The sequence below is a fragment of the Scylla paramamosain genome, chromosome 15, assembly GCF_035594125.1.
Source record: "Scylla paramamosain isolate STU-SP2022 chromosome 15, ASM3559412v1, whole genome shotgun sequence".
NCBI lineage: Eukaryota > Metazoa > Arthropoda > Malacostraca > Decapoda > Portunidae > Scylla > Scylla paramamosain.
Genome location: NC_087165.1, coordinates 22,265,791 through 22,285,579, shown reverse-complemented (window position 1 = coordinate 22,285,579; position 19,789 = coordinate 22,265,791). Strand labels below are relative to the sequence as shown.

At 42.2% G+C, this 19,789-nt stretch overlaps 1 protein-coding gene across 3 annotated transcripts in view; it reads left to right on the top strand.

The window, feature by feature from the left end:
* Window positions 1-19,496, top strand: part of LOC135107674 (WSCD family member AAEL009094-like) — a 56,274-nt gene extending 36,778 nt beyond the window's left edge. For 2 of the 3 annotated variants that reach the window (XM_064017801.1, XM_064017802.1), the window contains exons 2-6: window positions 7,654-7,825; window positions 9,918-10,076; window positions 14,016-14,138; window positions 14,939-15,074; window positions 15,628-19,496. In XM_064017801.1, coding sequence (XP_063873871.1) covers window positions 7,676-7,825; window positions 9,918-10,076; window positions 14,016-14,138; window positions 14,939-15,074; window positions 15,628-16,025 — 966 coding nt within the window. In that variant the 5' untranslated portion in view covers window positions 7,654-7,675 and the 3' untranslated portion in view covers window positions 16,026-19,496. Of the gene's footprint in view, window positions 1-7,653; window positions 7,826-8,937; window positions 9,094-9,917; window positions 10,077-14,015; window positions 14,139-14,938; window positions 15,075-15,627 lie in introns of those variants that run through there. The other variant, XM_064017803.1, reaches the window with a different exon arrangement.
* Window positions 19,497-19,789: the final 293 nt, after the last annotated feature.

Here is a 19,789-nt window from a genome sequence, read left to right as displayed (position 1 = left end):
GGACACCCCTCTTACCTCTTCCAGTATTCAAGCCGAGCGTCGCCCTCACCCAGGCGTGGCAGCCAACGCGCTGCCCGACCTTCTAATTAACACACTGCATCAACTTTGTTTACCTGACTGCCGGTGCTGTGTTACATAAATGAGAACGACCTGTATAACGACCACTGTGGGAGGGAAGGGAGGGGAAAGGAGGAGGAGGAGGTATAAGTGGTGTCCAAAACAGCAGTACAACGAGCATAGAAAGAAAATAAAAAGGAATGAAGAAAAAAATGACAATGAAGAACACACTCAACGAAAGCACATGACCATTACTGATTAAAAAAAAAAATAAAAAAATAAAAAAATAAAGAAGAAAACCTGTAAACACTTCAATTCTCAACAAGCGGCATGAACAATAAATAAAGGTACACGATACTCGCATTTTGAACGTCTGGCGCAAGTAGTGGCGGCGCTTGGTGGTGGGCTGGCCTGGGTCTCGCTAATGTATCACTATCACCATCTTAATGCTGCCACTTATCTTGTCTTCACCCTTTCACTGCGACGCGAAATAAATAGCAGCACCAAAAACATGCAGTCTTTATAAGCACCTACAAGAAAGTTAGCGATGAAAAAGAATACATTTTGCAATTTCTTCCCTAGTTTAAAGACTGGATGTGGTTGCAGAACAAGTAGATGTCTCAGAGTGATTGGTAATTAGGGAAACGTGTACCAAGTGGCAGTCAGAGGGTTAACCTTGATCACGGGCAGCACAGCGGGACTGGCATAGGCACTGAGGAAGACCCCAAGGGAAAGAGAACAATACTTTAGAAGACCCTTACAGTAGCAGCACTGTCCCACACCATCTCTGCTTACTGCCCTGAACTTCACGTAACGACATTCACTTCACTCCACTTGGCTTCACTTAACGTTATCTCACAGCTTCTTCTTCTTTTCTTCTTTTTTTCTTTTTCTTCTTCTTCTTCTTCTTCTTCTTCTTCTTCTTCTTCTTCTTCTTCTTCTTCAGGCTCTCCTTTGCTTATCTGTAGTCGCTGTTCCTCACTTGTTTTCTCCAAAAGTCGCTCTCTCTCTCTCTCTCTCTCTCTCTCTCTCTCTCTCTCTCTCTCTCTCTCTCTCTCTCTCTCTCTCTCTCTCTCTCTCTCTCTCTCTCTCTCTCTCTCTTTCTCTCTCAATCAAACCTTCCATCTATTCTTCTGTCTGCCTCCTCCTCTTCTTCCGTCCACTCCATAGCTATAATTCTTCTGTTGACATTCCCTTCATACCTCCTTTAAATGTGTCCAAACTAATTCATTTCTCCTTTCTTGTAATTTCCTCGACGCCACCTCCGTTACTTTGGCTCTTCCTCTGTCTTATCAAATCATTCCTCACTCTATCCATCCTTATCACCCGAACCATCCACCCTTAACACTCTCCTTAATGTCATCTTACTCCACTGATACGAAGATAAATCAGGTGAGAATCCATGTATCAGTTTTATTCAGGTGTAGTAAATGTCACGTCAGCGTATGGACTTCCTCTCCCCCTCCTGCCCTTTCTCCTTCATTCTCTCTCTCTCTCTCTCTCTCATCCAGTGTTATTAACGCATTCATGTTAGTGTTGTTGTGCGGGAGGACGTAGAGATAAAGATTTTGTGATGGTTTTCAAGGTGTACGATCTAGAGACCATACATACACATACACAGACATGGTGGAGCACTCTGGAGGCGTTCCTTTGTGAAGTCCTGAATCCCTAGTTGTTGGTATTTTCTTTTTTATGCGTGAAGAAGACCGACCAAGGGCACAGAATAGAACAGTGAGATAAAAAAATAAATAAATAAATAAAAAATGAAATAAAACGCTATTTTTTCGTTTCGTGAGAGAGAGAGAGAGAGAGAGAGAGAGAGAGAGAGAGGAGATGGCCAGAACAGAGAGTTCAAAATGGAGGCCAATTTAGTCGTGGAAAAATATCCCTGTATTCCTCTTCTGGAGCAGTTCAGATTGTAGGACGGGGAGAAAAAATGGAAATAGGCAGATCGTTCCAGATTTTTTACAAGTGGAAGGGATGAAAGAGTAAAGGTTGACTGTTGCGCTTGTTAGGTGAACAGCGCAGCGTAAAGAATGTTTTGTACATATAGAGAAGCGAGACCATAGAAGCTGAGAGACATGTACGTAGTTAGCAAGTTCAGAAGAGATATTATTGATGCTGAGAACAAGGTAAAAATTCGCCACAAGTTTTACATTTACGTACATACTATTTAATACATGCAGTTGCGCCACAAAGTAATGTCACAAAATCCACAGGATAACCTACACGGTGCAACACGAGTTTCCGCGGATATTGCCAGGGGTGAAAGTACATTTTTCTTTTTTTTTAAATCGAAAATGTTCTGTGCATATGTGCGTTTTGAGGCGTTGCTTAGCCGTGACATGAAATTCAAGTGTGGTCTGGCAACAAATACAACGACCGAGCTGGGCAGGTAACCAAAGGTGTTCTGTCTATATGGCATCAAGTATTTCTCCCTGTATAATCATCTGCAGAGTTACCCAAAAGACACAGCTTCGATCCCCCCCCCCCAACAACGGCACAAGCTACTGCCAGGCACCCAAACACTGACCAGTCTGCGTGTTGAGGGAGTGTGAGGGGATGATTGAATGCTCGTTTCCCGCCTACATGACTCTTGTTCCTACAGTCTCTGGCGCAAGATGTGGCTTTTATTTACAAGTATCTCCTCAGGTGCTGTGGATGAGGCCTTGTGTGTATGTGTGTGTGTGTGTGTGATGCTAGACTGACATATGTACTTCTACCCTCTCCTCTCTCTCTCTCTCTCTCTCTCTCTCTCTCTCTCTCTCTCTCTCTCTCTCTCTCTCTCTCTCTCTCTCTAATGCTGGATTGACATGTGCCCCTCTCCCTGCCGCGAGTTGCTCTACTTTATTGGCCAATCTGGCGCACACTGGCTGTGGTCTGTGTACCACCGCCAAGTCTTCGGATCTCGCTTTGTATGGATGTGTACGTCTCCTCTTTGCGTAATGCATTTGCTGGCGAGGGTAGTACATGTCGTTGTTGTTGTTGTTGTTGTTGTTGTTGTTGCTGATGTTGTTAAGTAGCTGTCCCGATAACATAACACGCCTGTGATGTGCCATGAATGAATTTATTACTCTCTCTCTCTCTCTCTCTCTCTCTCTCTCTCTCTCTCTCTCTCTCTCTCTCTGCATCGAGACCACAAAAGGTTCCTCTCGCTACACACGGAGACATGTTGACAATTGTCTTGGTGAATCATAACAATAGCTTGTCGGGAGAAGGCGTTCGTAACAGAGGAGCTCAACTTGCAGATGCTCCGAGCAACCTTGACTTACCCTCTTTCGTCTCTCCAGTAGTGTGAAACGTCCCTGTATTTGTTCTTCCCTATGATGAGTTGGAATACAAGGACTGGTGGTATGTTACGAGTAATGCTGGCAACAGGTGACGCATAATTGTGAACTTTTGGCGAAAATTACGTTTCCATTGGGGTGAGGTGAAGCAGCGAGTGAACGGTCCACTTGAAGCTCGACAGAGGGATGTTATGTGCACGCTTGGTACAAATTTCCGCTGTGCCTCGTATTCTCAAAGCTTTGGGCTCTCATAACTATTGTATTCAGAGTTTAATGATGCGATTATTCGGATTTTCAATGGTGTTTTCTTCCCACCGGTGATGCATAACGTTAATTAAACTAACTGAATCACGAAAACATCACTGAAAAACCCTTATAGCTTCTACTACAGCCTGTTAAAAAAGAGTTATGGTAAGACATCGAAGCGCTTGAGAATACTGTCCTGTGTTGGGTGCGGGTTATGAGACACTTGACCTTCATCATCACCGTCACTTTGACCATCTCGTGTTCAAATGTATGTATTCCAGTTACGCTAACCATCAAATGAACACAATTGCGAACCACGTATCGAATAAAGTGTTTGTTTCCTTTTTTTTTTTTTTTTAAGTTTCTTAGGTATGTGACGCCTCCATTATCTCCATCACTTTCACCATCTCGTTTCAAAGTTACGTGATGCCTCGCTGTGGGGAGTCATGGAAAAATTGAGACGATGATCTGAAGGTGGGATGAATTCGTCGGGGATCCAACTCATTCAGGATATTTAATGAAACACGAGTCCCCTCTCCCACCAATACACAGGATTCACCCATTCACTTCTGAAGAATGTTTGTTTGTTTGTCTGTTTTTTTTTTTTTTCATAACCGCCTACAACTTTTAAGGCTCTTTTTTTTTTTTGTCACTTCCGTAGTTCTGTAATATAGAGAGAATAAATATAATACCTTTTTTTTCTTTCCCTCATAACCATATATAACTTTTAAAGCATGTCTCTTGTGCTACAGTCTCTAACATAGTTTTGTAGTATAAAGACAAAAAATCATCCCTTCCTCCTCTTTTCCGCGTCTTCATGCAAATTATCTTTTTTCACGGCGCCCTGAATGTTAACAAAAAAGATGGCCATGGCAGTAAGAGGGTCTGGTAAAGCCCACGCGATATCTGGTGGAAATCACACATCTTTGTTCATTGTATTCTACTGTTCATTGTATTCTGCTGCCACGCTTTTGTGGGGTAGCTTCTCAACTTTGGGATTGTAATGGAGTAGATCTAAATTATGTAGTTTAGCGCGAGTTAGGTAATTTCCTGCTTCTTGTTAGTAATGCGGAGTTCACTGGACAACCAACAACGCTTTCCCCGTCAAGTGTCACGGGCAGGTGCAGCGGCGAGGTAGTGGCGGTGGGGGCTGTGTCACCGACTTGTGGAGGCAATGTTGTTCATCACTAACAGAAAACTCCCTTTAGTGTCGCGTTTCATTTAAAAACAATGGGTTTCGTTAATTCCTCACAAGTCTCGTTGTTCATGCGTGAAGGAACACTGACGGAAGAAATGTATATACATCCAAGAAAAACCTCTGTAAAATTTGCGATATATTGCATATTCTGTGCTAAAAGATAAGCTGTGAACATCATCAACTAGCATTGAAACTGAGCGGTGATTGGTGTAGTTACCCAAGGAATACGTCTTGTTGCTCTTAAAAATTATTAGTGAAGTAAAACTCACCACAGGGAAGAGTGATTGACAGTTTTATGAGGTACAAAGTCAACTTAGTGTCGGCAATAACCTTATCGTTGCGTCACCTTAAAACCCAAATCAATCAATATCTGTCCGCGCCAAGCCAGGCCGCTGCACCGCGGAGCCCACCGCCGTACGCCGGGCAGGCAGCCCTGAGTGCACCAAGGCGCGTAAGCATAAGTTGTGGGCAACACTAAGATTTACATTCATTGATTAAATATGCAGCGAGTTAGAGGAGGATAAACAAGGCGTAATTAACAGATACCTACAAATGGATCCCTCTCTCCCTCTACCCCTCACAAAAAAGTCTGGGAAAAAAAAATGTCGAAAAAAAAAAAGAATCAAAATTTTCCGTCGTGTATTTCATAACGAATTACAGAAGCGACAAAAGTTCCACTACATACATTCATGAAAACACGAGAAAAGCGACATGACTGACATCCATAGACGGGATGAAAAAAAAAAAAAGACAGCTGTTACAAATGCGAAGTTCGCGACTTACAAAGGTGAATTCCGATGAAGCCAAGCCATTTGTTGCCTCCCAGTGACCGGCATGGTTATTTTGTTATTCACTCAACCCCAGGCGGAGAGAGAAGGACGGGTGGTGTGTCTTCAGGATATAGGAGTATGAACATAATTCACGTCGGTATTATCACAGGCTGGGTCGAACTGTCAGCAGCTCACTCTCAAATGTCAAGGCCCATCCATCCAGGGTCTCGCCAGCTGTTCCCCGCGCCGCCCCAGTCACTCCGCGCTGCCGTCACGCTGATCCGTCCCAACAGTCATTAGTCATCGCTGCGCCGTGTTGCCAGATAAACCAGTTTCGGCCAGATTAATTTTTCCTACTGTAATTCAGAAAATATTGAACTCTGTCACCAGCAGCGCTACCTCCCTGCCTCCCTCCATTCTGAAAAATCGAAGTATTACCAGATTTGACACTTTTCTTTTTTCAAGGATTGTAATATGGATTTATTCAAGTTACTCCATTGCAAACTATGCTTACTGATTGAAATGGGCTATTCTAAGAGGTCTTTTCTATCAGTCCTTCCTGTCTAAGAAGCCGAGGATTGCTACGCGTCCAATTATCGTAAATTGCCTCTCGTTCCACAGGGAGCCGTTAATCCCTGCAGTGGTGGATGCGACTCGTGGGTCCCGTGACACACATGGAGCTACAAGGAATTATCAGTAGAAATAAAACAAAAAATTACACGAATTCTGCTTTGTGTTGGTTTGTTTTGCATTCCAGTCGTCGGTTCCGTTACATTGGTGTCGATCTTCACCAACTAAAGTAATAAGAGAATCAAGATCCTGATGTCTGTCTTCATGATTTCCGGACCTTAACATGAGTATTTCACAGTTCAGTATTGCCAGGCCTCATCTGGAAGGTTGTGTGGTCCAGAGGTGTTGTTGGTTTGATTTTTTATTATTTTTCCTAACAGTGAGACATCAGAATGTAGCACAGATTTATAAGAATGAACTTCTGCAAATTACAGTGTCCCCGTGGTAAGAGAGTTGCAAGAACGCTGCGTGTTTATCAAAAGCTACTAGGGACTGGGAATTCCTTGAAAAAATACTGGGCTTCCCATCTCGAAGGGGGATCTCAGCCGGATATTATATGCTGGGTACATTTATATTTTAGTGGACGACGGTGACAGGACGCTTAAAAAGTGTTTCTTGTAGCGTAGTGTCACTTACGTCACCGCCCTGACGCGTTGACGTCCTGGCACCCTGAAGCCCTGACGCCCTGTATGGTCTCCTGGGTAGCGGCACTCATCCTTACACGGGTGTTCGATCGCCACACACACGAGGAAACAGCGACGCCATTCTTGTTGAACACACGTGCCAGAAAAACCTCGCTAAAAGAAAAGAAAGAAGAAAAAATAACTCCAGAACCCACAGTACACAATTCAAGCATCGGTTCTGTATCATTGCTCTTCATGTGACTCCTCGCAGTATGTCTTGTAAATTCCTGTATGTATTTTCTATGTATGCTATGTATTTTCATAAGATACGAAGGAGACTAACAACTTTTCTGTCACATACTTCCACATCACCCACCATTGCCTGGGTTTTTGTTGTTTCATCTGCTCTGTCATGAATATTGTGTCATCTGAAGGTAAACAGTACGGTAACACTGGCACTGAATGATGCTTTTAAGTGCTGACTTGTCTAAGTATTCTTATAAAATAAATGAATATGAAAGTAAGTACACATAGATTTATTAATTAAATAAATAAGTGCTGCAGATTTTTGTTATCCCTGCCAAAGACCATTATTTGATGTCTGACTGACCTTTACTTATCTTTGTACTGCATCACTGGCTGTGTGAGTCAGGTGTGCTTGCTGCCATGCCTTGACTTATCTGCTGCATCACTGGCTGTGTTAACGCGGCTTACTTAGAGGGTGACATTATTATTATTATTATTATTATTATTATTATTATTATTATTATTATTATTATTATTATTTTCGAATTCGTATGAAATTTGGAGTGCCTTTGTGTTAGTATCTTAAACATAAAAATCCCATAGTTTCATTAGGTCAGGTGTGCTTACTAAACCCCACTGCCTTTGTGGTTCTGCAGGAGATGCGGGACTCGGGCTGAGATGCGGCGGTGGCGGTGGTGGCGGTGGCTGGTGTGCGCCAGCGGCTGGGTGGCTCTCGTCTATGTCTTCTTCCTCGCCTTCGTCACGCTGGTCTCCCTCACCAACCCCACTCTGACGCGCCCGTACAGCCCCCCAGCAGAAGTTGTAGGGGTGCGTGCCTTCCATTTGTTCTTATCTCGTTGTGTTGAGATAGGATTGAGTCTAGCTCCTTGTGTCCTATATTTGAATGCCGTCTTTCAAAACTGTTAATCCTTTTTGGTACGCACTGTTTCTTCCTTTTCCCGTGTGTGTGTGTGTGTGTGTGTGTGTGTGTGTGTTGTGACGAAGGAATTGCATGGAGCTGTGAAGGTTTTAGAAGAGAGAGAGAGAGAGAGAGAGAGAGAGAGAGAGAGAGAAAATGTCACGACAGTCAGAATATTACCTTGTGCATAGCCTTAAGATAACAGATAAGGGCAATCTTATTGGATAACTCTTGCATGACTTGAATAACAGTTGTGATTGGACAGTTTGCTAATATGAATATGTGGAGATTAGGCAGCAATGATTCTATTCGCCCTTTGTGAGGTGGTGGTGGTGGTGGTGGTGGTAGCGGAGATGATATTGATGTGGTGGAGGCGATGTGGTGATGTGGGTGCGGAGAAGAATAGGCCAGCAGGTAAGGATGTGTCTGGAGAGGATTAGGTTTTCTTTATGAATCTGCGGTCAATATCTCGAGGGGCGCCATGAGGGAGGAGAGATGAAGAGTGAGGAGAGGAGTGGGAAGAGACAAGAAGAAAGAGAATGAATAAGAAGCATGAAAAATTAGTTAAATAAACTGAACGAGTAAAAGCGGTACGAGAAGGATTGAACAAACACAATAAAGAATGTTCGTTGATTAAGCAGAATAGCAGAGCATTGTGTTAGTCGGCGAGGTAAAAGTGAACAGTGGATCGAGCCATGTCAGGTGATCGAGAAAATGGTTCAGTGGCCAATACCAGCATCGGATAGTGGACCATATACTGAAACACTGCGCCGCACCTCTATTACATTCAAAAGGCTCCACTTAAAATTACACGGGTTTTTAAGGGTATTTTTTGTTATGGTTATAGTGACAGATTAACAACACTTGTACATTATTAACAGAAGGAATTCTCTTGAGAGCCCGGCTAATCATCTTTGTAGTCTTTGAAAATAGTCGTGGGGAGAGGAAAGAGCCTCAGAATACCGGCAGTTGAGCAGCCAGTTGAGCCTTCGGGGTGGGTAAGTGTTGCCAGATCTCAGATCTCAGAGTTGCCTAACTTGCCTGTAGCAGTTAACGAAAGTTCACTGCCAGTCAGTCCCCCATGACGCCAGGGACGGGAGTCGTTGCTGCTGTGACGGTGACGGGTCGGGGAAAGGATTACTGGACATTGATGACTGACAGTGGGGACAGTCATAATGTAAGGAATTGTTCGCCAAGGTGACACAAAACTGAGTGGCTGCATGGGGAATGAGTGGAGAATCCATGGATGAGGTGCAGTTGTCGAATCGAGGGGCTTGATGCAAGAACAAAAGTTAAGTATTGCTGTCACCAGACGCTTGCTGTAGTTGCATGGAAGTGTGGCCAGTAGAAATAAACACCATAAATAAAATTATCTATAAATCGCAACCCTCTAAAAGGCGTAAAGTGAAAAAAATTCCAAGATGGAAGACGAGCTTAGTTCTAAAGGTGTCTTGATTGTCATATTTTTAAGAGCTGAATTCGTAGGGAAATCACCTTGGCTCACAGCTTACTTTCCTCACTGTCAACTCCAATATCAAACACTGCCCTGGCAAGGCGAATCATGTAGTGTCACTTGTGTGACCGAATCTGTGTTGCGTCACCAGTCCTTGAAGGACAACTCCGGCTGTGCGGGCACACGATATACGTCCTGGAAGTCGATCTTCACCAAATTGCCTCTGAGTGCAGTAGATCTGACAGACCTGCGCAAACCTTGTGGTTGAGGCAAGATGATCACTTCACCGAGAGTCATCTGAAACGGGAAAGTTGCCTGTCTGGAGGTTACCTCAGAGACCACTGGTGAGGTAACGAGAGAGAGAGAGAGAGAGAGAGAGAGAGAGAGAGAGAGAGAGAGAGAGAGAGAGAGAGAGAATGTTTGTGTGCCTTGTGTTCCTGTGTGTGTGTGTGTGTGTGTGTGTGTGTGTGTGTGTGTGTGTGTGTGTAAAAGTTGGTAGGTATTTCTTGATGTAGTTGCAATGCATCTCATAGCTGGTGCACCGGCAGGCCCGCGGCACGTGGAGCTGGGCCTCGCGCAGGCTGGGACGAGGAGCGAGGCTTCCCTGGTGTCAGCCTCTGAGGTGGCGGGATCCTCCAGGACCTGTTACTGCCCTCGTGTCCTTCCCAGGCTCAGGGAACACGTGGGTTAGATACTTGCTGCAGCAGGTGAGTCTGTACCTCACTGTGAATAGGGAAACACAAGTGCGTAGTGACGGTGACCTGCCGAGGTGCTGCTTGACCTCCCCCATTGCCGTGAGATTTTTTTTTTTATCTACATATTTATTTGCTTATTCATTTATTAATTTATTCTTTACTCGGCCTATAACGCCTAAATTTCTGAGAAGCCCTCCTCCCTGTGGTGGAGCAGGCTATTTATTTATTTATTTATTTATTCTATTTTATATATATATATATATATATATATATATATATATATATATATATATATATATATATATATATATATATATATATATATATATATATATATATATATATATATATATATATATATATATATATATATATATATATATATATATATATATATATATATATATTAGTATTTTTTTTTTTTATTCATGACGCCTTTTTAGAGAGTTCTGTGGCTTCCCTGTATGAACTGTTTACTTCCTGAAGGGTTGGACGTCTACGAAAAAATGTGGAAAAGTGAAGGGTGTTATCATCGGCGTAGTAGTGCATAGGACAAAAAGTTTGGTTTAGATCACTGATGAATATAGTAGGAAGAGGGTGGGTGACAGGACAGAACCCTGAGGAACACTTAGAAGAACAGTCACCGTCTACCACAGCAGCAATGGAATGGTCAGAAAGGAAACTTGAGAAGGATAGAAGCCGTAGGAAGGTAGTCTGGAAATCAGAGTTTTGTGCCAGACTCTATCAAATGCTTTTGATGTTTTTAAGGCAACAGCGAAAGTTTCACCAAAATTCCTAAAAGAGGATGACAAGACTCGGTAAGGAAAGCCAGAAGATTACCAGTAGGGTGGCCTCGACAGAACCCATATTGGCAATCAGATATAAAGTAGTGAAGTGATAGATGTTTAAGAATCTTCCTGTTTAAGAATCTTCCTGTTCAGCTTCAGGAATAGATGTGATGGCAGTGATGCCATCAGGTTGAAATAAAGGAGGGAAAGATGAGGGAGCAAAGTTATTGGAGATGTTTTTGGCTAGATGTCAGAAGTCACGAGGTGGAGATAGATCTTGAAAGATTTTAACACTCTATCAATGAAAGAGTTTTGGCTAATTGGAGAACAGACTTAGCATGATTCCAGAGATATAAAGTGCAGGAGATTCAGTTGATGGAAAGCTTAAGTACCGGTTGTGGGCCACCTCTCTAGCATGTACAGCACGCGAACAGGGTGAGTTAAATCAAGGCTTGGAAGGTTTAGGTCGAGAGAAAGAGTAAGGAATGAACACCTCCATGCCAGACACTATCACCTCTGTTACGCGCTCAGCACACAGAAACGAGTTTCTGACATGGAAGCAGTTGTCATTCCAAGGAAACTCAGAATAATATCTCCTCAGGTCCCCGAACTTTGCAGAGGGAACACGCCAAAGGCACCTCTGCTTTGGGGGATCCTGAGAAAGGATTGGAACGATAGGACAAGAAAGTTTAGAGATTATGAAAAAATCAAGAATTTTCGGCGTTTCAAGATGGTCAAGAATACGAGTAAGGTGTTGCATTAGTTGCTATAGGTCGTGGAGGATAGCAAAGTTAAAGGCTAGTTCACCAGGTTGGTCAGTGAAGGGATAGGAAAGCCAAAGCTGGTGGTGAACATTAAAGTCTCCAAGAATGGATCTCCGCGAAAGGGAAGAGAGTCAGGATGTCCTCCACTTTTTAATAGACAGAGGAATTAGTTGTTAGGTATACCGCACAGATAAATTTAGTTTGAGAGTGACTCTGTAATCGTAGCCAGATGGTGGAAAATTCGAAAGATTCAAGAACGTGGGCACGAGAACACATAAACGCAACATCCAGCTTTGGAATGAAAATGAGGATTGAGAAAGTAAGAGGGAACAAAGAAGGAGCTACTGTCAGTTGCCTCAGACACCTGCGTTTCAGTGAGGAAATGAATATGAGGTTTAGTAGGGGAGAGGTGGTGTTCCACAGACTGAAAATTAGATCTAAGGCCGCGAATGTTGCAGAAATTAATGATGAAAAGTTGAGGGGGACATCCAGACAATTAGGGCCGATACCAGAAGAAGAGCAGTCCGACCTGGGGACATTTGTGGTCTGGCTGTAGGAGTCGCCATAATGAATTTTGAATTTTGAGTGAAGCGTGTGCATGTGCATGTAAAGTTGTATGAAGGAAGAGAATTGTGTTTAGAAGGCAGGCTGTGACTGCGCCCCATGTGCTGTGAGACACAAAAGGAAACGTTGAGTGAGGTCACAGCTGGGTCATTGGAAAGTTCACACCACCACCTGATCCAGTACAAAACCACTCCAGTGCTTGAGACCTCATTGGGAGTGATTATTGTTTCGACAGGTGTCTACTGCTTCCTCGCAATGAAAGCTTTAAAGTTTCACCTACTGTATACTGTCTAGAGGTCGGAAGGTTCTTTTAATCTCTCTTTTCTTTGCCTTAATTGCTTGTAGAGACCTTGAATTCTGCCTTTAGTGTTGTGAGTTGATGGATATCACAATGAAAGCTTTAAAGATTCAGTTTCTGGCCAATAGTAGAAGTATGAGATGTGAGAGACAGAATTGTTCATCGAGGCACCAGATTAAACGTTTCGTGCTGTTCAACTTAGGCAACACGCCGTGCGCCTGCCGCCTGAATCCCGCAGCCTCGCCTGTCTGACCGTGCGCTCCTGCCTCTCGGTCCACGGCGCATCATACTCCGGCGATTTGTTTTCTATTTCAGTAACATAACTTTTTGACGTGTCTGTCTTATTCTTTTTTATTTATTTTATTTATTTTTTTTCTTTCTTTCTTTCTTTCTTCTTCTTCTTCTTCTTCTTCTTCTTCTTCTTCTTCTTCTTAGTAGCAGTAGCAGTAGTAGTAGTAGTAGTAGTGGTAGTAGTAGTAGTAGATTTTCTATTTATTTTTATTTGTCTATCATTACTCTATTTTGTTATTATTATTATTATTATTATTATTATTATTATTATTATCATTATCATTATCATTATCATTATTATTATTATTATTATTATTATTATTATTATTATTATTATTATTATTATTATTACTATCATTATCTTTTTAGCAGTACATATCATTCAATAGTCTTGTTATTAAAGCATTCCCATAACTTTTATTTAGTGACTTTCTTTCCACTGGCGATAGAGAATCGTCGTTTTAGTGTCACTGGAAATAATCAAACCTTGAAAATCTGTACAACTTCCAATAGTAGAGCCTGCTGAAAGTGGTTGTTGAGATGCAGCACCCAAGCGTCTGAAAATGCGGATTTCAAATACATTTTTGTAGTCACATCAAACATTGCCTTTTGAAATACAGGAATGTGGCCTGACATGAAAAAAAAAAAAAATAGCATTAGTAGCAGTAGTAATAATAATAATAATAATAATAATAATAATAATAATGAAATAATAAGTAACAGACAAGTGCAGCTCTTCACACGAACATCATCCCTAAATGCGGAAAACCTGTCAAGGCATAATTCTTCTTTACTCAGTTCCTGCACGCTGAAAAAATGGTTCGTTCCCTCTCCCTCCCTCCTCCGCCTCTCTCTCTCTCTCTCTCTCTCTCTCTCTCTCTCTCTCTCTCTCTCTCTCTCTCTCTCTCTCTCTCTACTTGTTAAAGATTCTCGCGTAAGGCACCAAAAAAAAAAAAACAAGAAAGCGTTCTTTATGCCGCTCTTAAAAGACAATTATAGGAGATTCCAAAACAAGTTGACCAATTTGTTTATATTTATTCATTTAGTTGGTTATTTATTTATTTATTCAATCATTTATATATCTGTTCATTTACTTATTCAATTCTTTCTTTCTTTTCTCTTGCTCGTTACTTGCTTATTTATCTATTTAGCCTCACTGGTTTAGTCGTCGCACTACCTGAGGAAGTGACGGCGCCACTTTCTGTTCAGTCCTGACGGTGCTACTCTCTCCTCCCCTCTCCTCCAGGTGACGGGCTACTACTCCGGCAGCGTATACAAGGACTACGCCCTCATGAAGAACGGCTTCCCTGCGGAGTCTGTGTCCAATGGCTCGGTGGTGGTGGTGAAGACGCACGAGTGGGGACCTGAGGTGGGTGATCAGCGTCACGAGTCCACTCTTTGGTTTGTAGTTGTAGAGAGATAGGAAGTGAGAAGTTAATGAACAAAATTAATTCTGCTCTCTCCGTAACACACACACAGGGAGATAGATAGATAGATAGACAAACAGATAGATAGATTGATTGATTGATAGATAGACAGATGGACTGAGTTTATTGACCACAGTAAGCATTTCTACAAACATATATTTATTCATATTTCATACTACATAAAAGATAACCTATACTTACTAAATAATCCACCAACACCTAACTATAACTGTAGTGCACACTATATATGCCACACACGCACACACACACATACACACACACACGTGATGAGTGGTGATGCCTCAGTAGTTACTAGGATGCATGGTGTGGTGATCGTTAAACACTAAAGGTAAAGCTTGGAGCATGCGCTATAATATTCATGACCTCGCTGCTCATCTCCGTCTCTTGGGCCTTAACCCTGTGGTGGATGACATCCCTCACCGCGGGACACACGGTCACAGTGGCTTGCTGGTTTCTGCAGCTCACCTTCTCCGGGTTTCCCCAGGTACCCATTTATCAATCAACCCGAGGGAGGGATGAGGAGCTGCTGAGCAGTGCGCCAACCAACTCGAGCTGGATTTGAAGCAGAGCCGCAGATTCGTAGCCACTGCCAAGGAGACGCCAAACATTGAATGACATGTGTTGTTATTATGTATTTTAAGGACTACCTGCTGGTCTCGTCTTAGGTGTGTGTGTGTGCGTGTGTGTAGTTTCCTCCCTTCAGGTCCATGTTTCTCCTCAGATGCGCAAAGGGTTCTCGCGCGCCATCCTGGTGGTTCGGGATCCTTACCTTGCCATCCAGGCTGAATTCAATCGCCAGAGCGGCGGTCACATAGGCCACGCACAACCGGACAAGTACACGCGGGATGGAGGACGCTGTAAGTGAGGTGGAGGCGGTAATACGCTTCCTAGACACTCACCTACACTTTTCCTGTGGCTAGAATTATTTTACTTGGTTGGAAAATGTAAGAAAGTACTGTACTATAGGCTCCTAGAGGATGTGTTTTCTTTTGATCTGGATCATGCTCAACCAATATACTGGAATAGAATCTTCAGCACCATTCATATTATTTGTGATGGGCCGTTGCCAGACAGCGGCTGCCTGGTGGCCTGCGGGCTTCTGCTGTGGTCACATTGAGTCAATATTCTAGGATAGCTGAAGTATAGACATCAGAATACCATTAGGCTACATTTCTTTATGGCTGGCTGTCAGAAAAATAGGTACAAAATATCGTGAACTATTTCGAAGTCTGTCTTTCCCTATAACTAACTATGAGATCTGGTGAGGAAATAAATGGTATTGAAGTATACGTACATAAGTTTTTTTTCATGCTAACAAGTTTTCCTCCATTACTCATGTGTTGTGTCATTAAGTTACTGATATTGTACACTTTCTGTAATGTGATGAGTCAAGAAAGGCTTTTCTTACAGACTGGGAAAAGTTCGTGACAAACAAGGCCCTGGCGTGGATGAACACAACCCTGGACTGGCTCAAATTCGAAGGTCCGCTGCATTTGGTTTTCTATGAAGACCTTCTGGACAATTTGCCTGAAGAAATGAGGAGGATTCTTGAATTCTTGGATTTGGATGTCAGTGAGAGTAACTTTGACTGCATGATGAGGCACCTGGATGGTATATACAAGAGGAGAAAAAGACCTCTGAGTTTCGACCCGTTCACACCCAAGCTGCGCGCGTTGGTGGACCGCTGCAAGCAACTGGTTGAGCGCGCCGTGCGGGAGGTGCTGGCGGGGGGTGATGTCAACGTGGTCTTAAATAACATGAACGCATTCAATTTTAGCTTCGGGCATCACAAACCTGTTGTCAGATGATGACCTCAAGGGTGTTTGTCGTGCGTCATAGGACAAAATTTCTGAACTAAGGAAGTAGGAGCTAAAATAGTATTACAGGGAAGGAAGTTAGTAGAATGCATTCCTCCAACAAGGAGAGGAATCATGTGCCATAGATAATTGCATAGATATACAGTTTAAAAACCATCATGTGTGCAGACGCGACGATGCAGTCCTGTATTTGGAACCCGTGGCGGGCTTCTCTCTCTGGCTGCAGAAAGACCTGGAGGCGGTGCACACATTGCTGAGATACAACAGGATAGGAAACGACACCCCGATGAAAAGAATGATCGAGTCGAATTAGTGCTAACATTTCCTGGAAAAAAAAAAAAGTTTTCAATGCAAGAAAGTCACTATGCTAGTCTGTCATCATGATACGAGTATACTGTAAGTAGGTATGAACATCCACACACCCATTCACCCAACTCCCCCAACACACACACACACTCACACACACAGACACACACACCTTAGCCCCTGATGCCTAAGCTCAAATTTTCTAAGGTTTACACGTAGTTTTCTCTTTTTTCCCCTGATATTGAGTGAGAGGCAGGCTTATGGTATGCTTCTCGAGGCGGGTGTGTGAAGGCCAGAAGGTCCCTTGAGGCAAGCGTCCTCCTGGGCGACGCAGGATGGGCAGTGCAGCAGCTGTCAGACAAGACGTGAACATCTGTGATACATAAGCTATTTTTAAAAGCAATACAAAAATTAGTTGAAGTAGAAATAACTTTTTAGCAGATGTTAAATGATGTAATTAAGGCAGCAATAATGAAGCATATATTGTGTCAGCATGATCAATACCTTAGAATTTACTGTACTAGGTTTAATTTACTTGAAGCATAATGATAAAGAATTGACAGGATGTACCCAATGCAACCAAATCTTTGCCAATATTAGTATTATACAGCATGGCATGACCAAAATTTTTCTCAGTAAAATGCAGTCTTCTGTTGTTATACGTAAACATGTATTCATAACTATATATATTAGACTCGCAGTTCTTAGAAGAAAGTTAAACGTTTGGCAGTCTTTCAAACATAAATATCTTAAAAAATAGACGAAAATATTGGCCAGTCTTTCAAACAATATTATCTTAGGGAAAAAAGAAAGCATTGCCCAGTCTTTTGAATCTATTTGATATTATCTTAGAAGAAAGGGAAGCATTGGCCAGTCTTTCGAGCATAATATTATCTTAGGAAGGAAAGGAAGCATAGGCCAGTCTTCTGAATATATTTAGAATTACCTTAGGGAGAAAGGGAAACATTGGCCAGTCTTCGGAGCATAATATTATCAGTGGCTTGGCAATACTGCGTAGGAATAGCATTTAATTACAACCACTTCTAGTCCTGGAGCTTCAGCCACGTCTGTTTTAGAGGCCTAAGGTTGAAGCCCGTGACAAGTTTTCTCATGGCGTAATATAAATGATGACTGACTAACTAATGTCTCTGGAATGGCACCGTAACTTTGAGACCATTAAACCAGAACATCATTAAATATGTAATAGAATACCAGCTTTTGATAGAAATGCTGGACCCTAATGCTAGGATGGAAGGATCTTACACATCTTGGCGACCTAACACATCTGCTACGGTACACCTATTCACAGCATTGTTAAAAGAAAAAAAATGCTTGGACACAGAGGAGAAAGAGAAAAGAGGTTAATTTTGTCTTTTCTATGCTAAAAAAAAAATAAAAATAAAAAGGTGTAGTACAGAAATAGGTCTTAATGAAACGTGGTTTGGCAGGACGAGCCAAAGCAAATCGGATTATGAGGCTTCACCTTATGGTCCGGATGGCTGAGTCTTGTCCTTCCGGCCTGTCAGATCTGGGCTTTTGATTCTCGGTTATGTCCACCTCCTCTATTTATAAGAGATTAATTTCTCACTCTTTCTTGATAGAGAATGTAGTTTTTCACTCAGTCATTACACTGGTGGCATGGCGGCGGGATTGTCAAGGGGCGGGTCAGCCTAGTCTGAATCAGCCACTAAAAGAGTGTCCCTCTGCCCCAATGCCAGTGCGAGTTGAACTAATTGAAAAGGCGAAAAAAATAATAAATAATTGTGGCTATTTGTTTTAAAGCAAGTTTTTTTTTTTTTCTGCGTATCGTGGAGACTAGCCAAGAGGGAAAATGGAAGGAAATAAGTCTGCTCACTTGCCGTTCTCAAAAGGAGAGTCAATAAGGTTGACCACTTCAGTTGTGGAGGTGTATTAACACATGGCGTCACTGTATGGACAAGGCTGAGCAAGCAAGCCTATGACCACCACCACCACTACACAGTTGGTCACAATGAGGGCACAAGAATGGAAACAATCACACCTCAAAAACTCCGATGCCATTCTAACAAAATAGATCCTTTTTTTTTTTTTTTTATTCGAGTTGGTTAGAAATCCTATCAGTGCACCACGAAATATTAGATCACACGAATCAACAGTGACGAGCCTTAGTTTGCTCATTATTTGGTTTGGTTCTCTCCCGTAGTATGAAACGTCTCAACCACTGAACAAAAAGCGAAAGGCTGATTTTCATTACACCAACTTTTTATGATGATGTAGCATTCTCAAAAAGATGCGATAGGTCACTTTACATCTCATCTCACCAGCAGCATCCCTCAGCAGGTGCGTCGTGCAGCCTAGCGCAGTGCCTACCCTTTATTTCTTTATGTTCCTTTGTGTTGGGCAAGCGAGCCTCCATGCAAGCAGCCTTCCCATTCCATATTCCTTTTCCTTTCATTTCCCCAAGATGTTCGTTTGGCCTCTTTGGGCTGTCCGTTACAGATGACTCGATGTGGAAGGCTTGACATTTAGAAAGCATGGCAAGTGTCCATCCGGAAGAAGCTGGATCACAACCTGTATTGACGTGTTGTAGGAATAAAAACACTGCTTTCCTGAAATAGTCTCGAGTCCTGTCAGGAGGCTCATTATTCACCAATCCTAAATGAAGTATTGTTTTGTAATACCTAAAGTCTGCCACCCTTCATGCAGGAACTCACCAGTGCGAAGTCTCGGCCAACAAGACACAAACGTTTGGCCCCTCGCACATCAACGCGTGGTGTTCTGTGTCTCTTACTTTTCCATTCCTCACAGAAAAATTTCCCAATGGATTTCTAGTTATCACTTTGACCGTAGTATGATAGGAGGATTTTTCTTCTTTGTTTTATTATTTGGTTGTCAGTACAAAATGTCCCTTATATCATTCAACTCAACATCCATTTTACGACTATAAAGGTTACGTCGTTCTTACAGGCAATTACACTATGTTAGTTACATGAAAATTTTCTCCCCAGTAGTATTTAGCAGTAATGTGTGTCTAGCAGAAATCAAACTCAGCAAAAAAAAATAAATAAATAAACAAGTAAAAAGGTGTATTTTATGGATATATTGTTTTCGTTCTGTTGTACATCGTATTATCAAAATTACTAGCGGTCAAAATAAATTGTTATACCAAAAATAAAACACTTTTCATTATCTAACATCGCCCAGCGACTCAGGACTACCCACCCATGGCACCGCCGCCCACACAGAAGGGTATGTATTACACCTCGCCATGCTTCTGCTGTGAGATCACGATTTTCTCTCTTCGTATTATTGTTGTTTTTTTTTTAATTCTTTATCTGAACTATTTTGTACCTATTCACTTCAATCTTTTAAACGTAAGGTGTGAAATTTTCTAGGTGATTTACTCTATGAATTCAGCTAGTTTGTCTTCCTTCAGTTTTTCTTTGCTGCATCTAAATTAGCCAACTTTC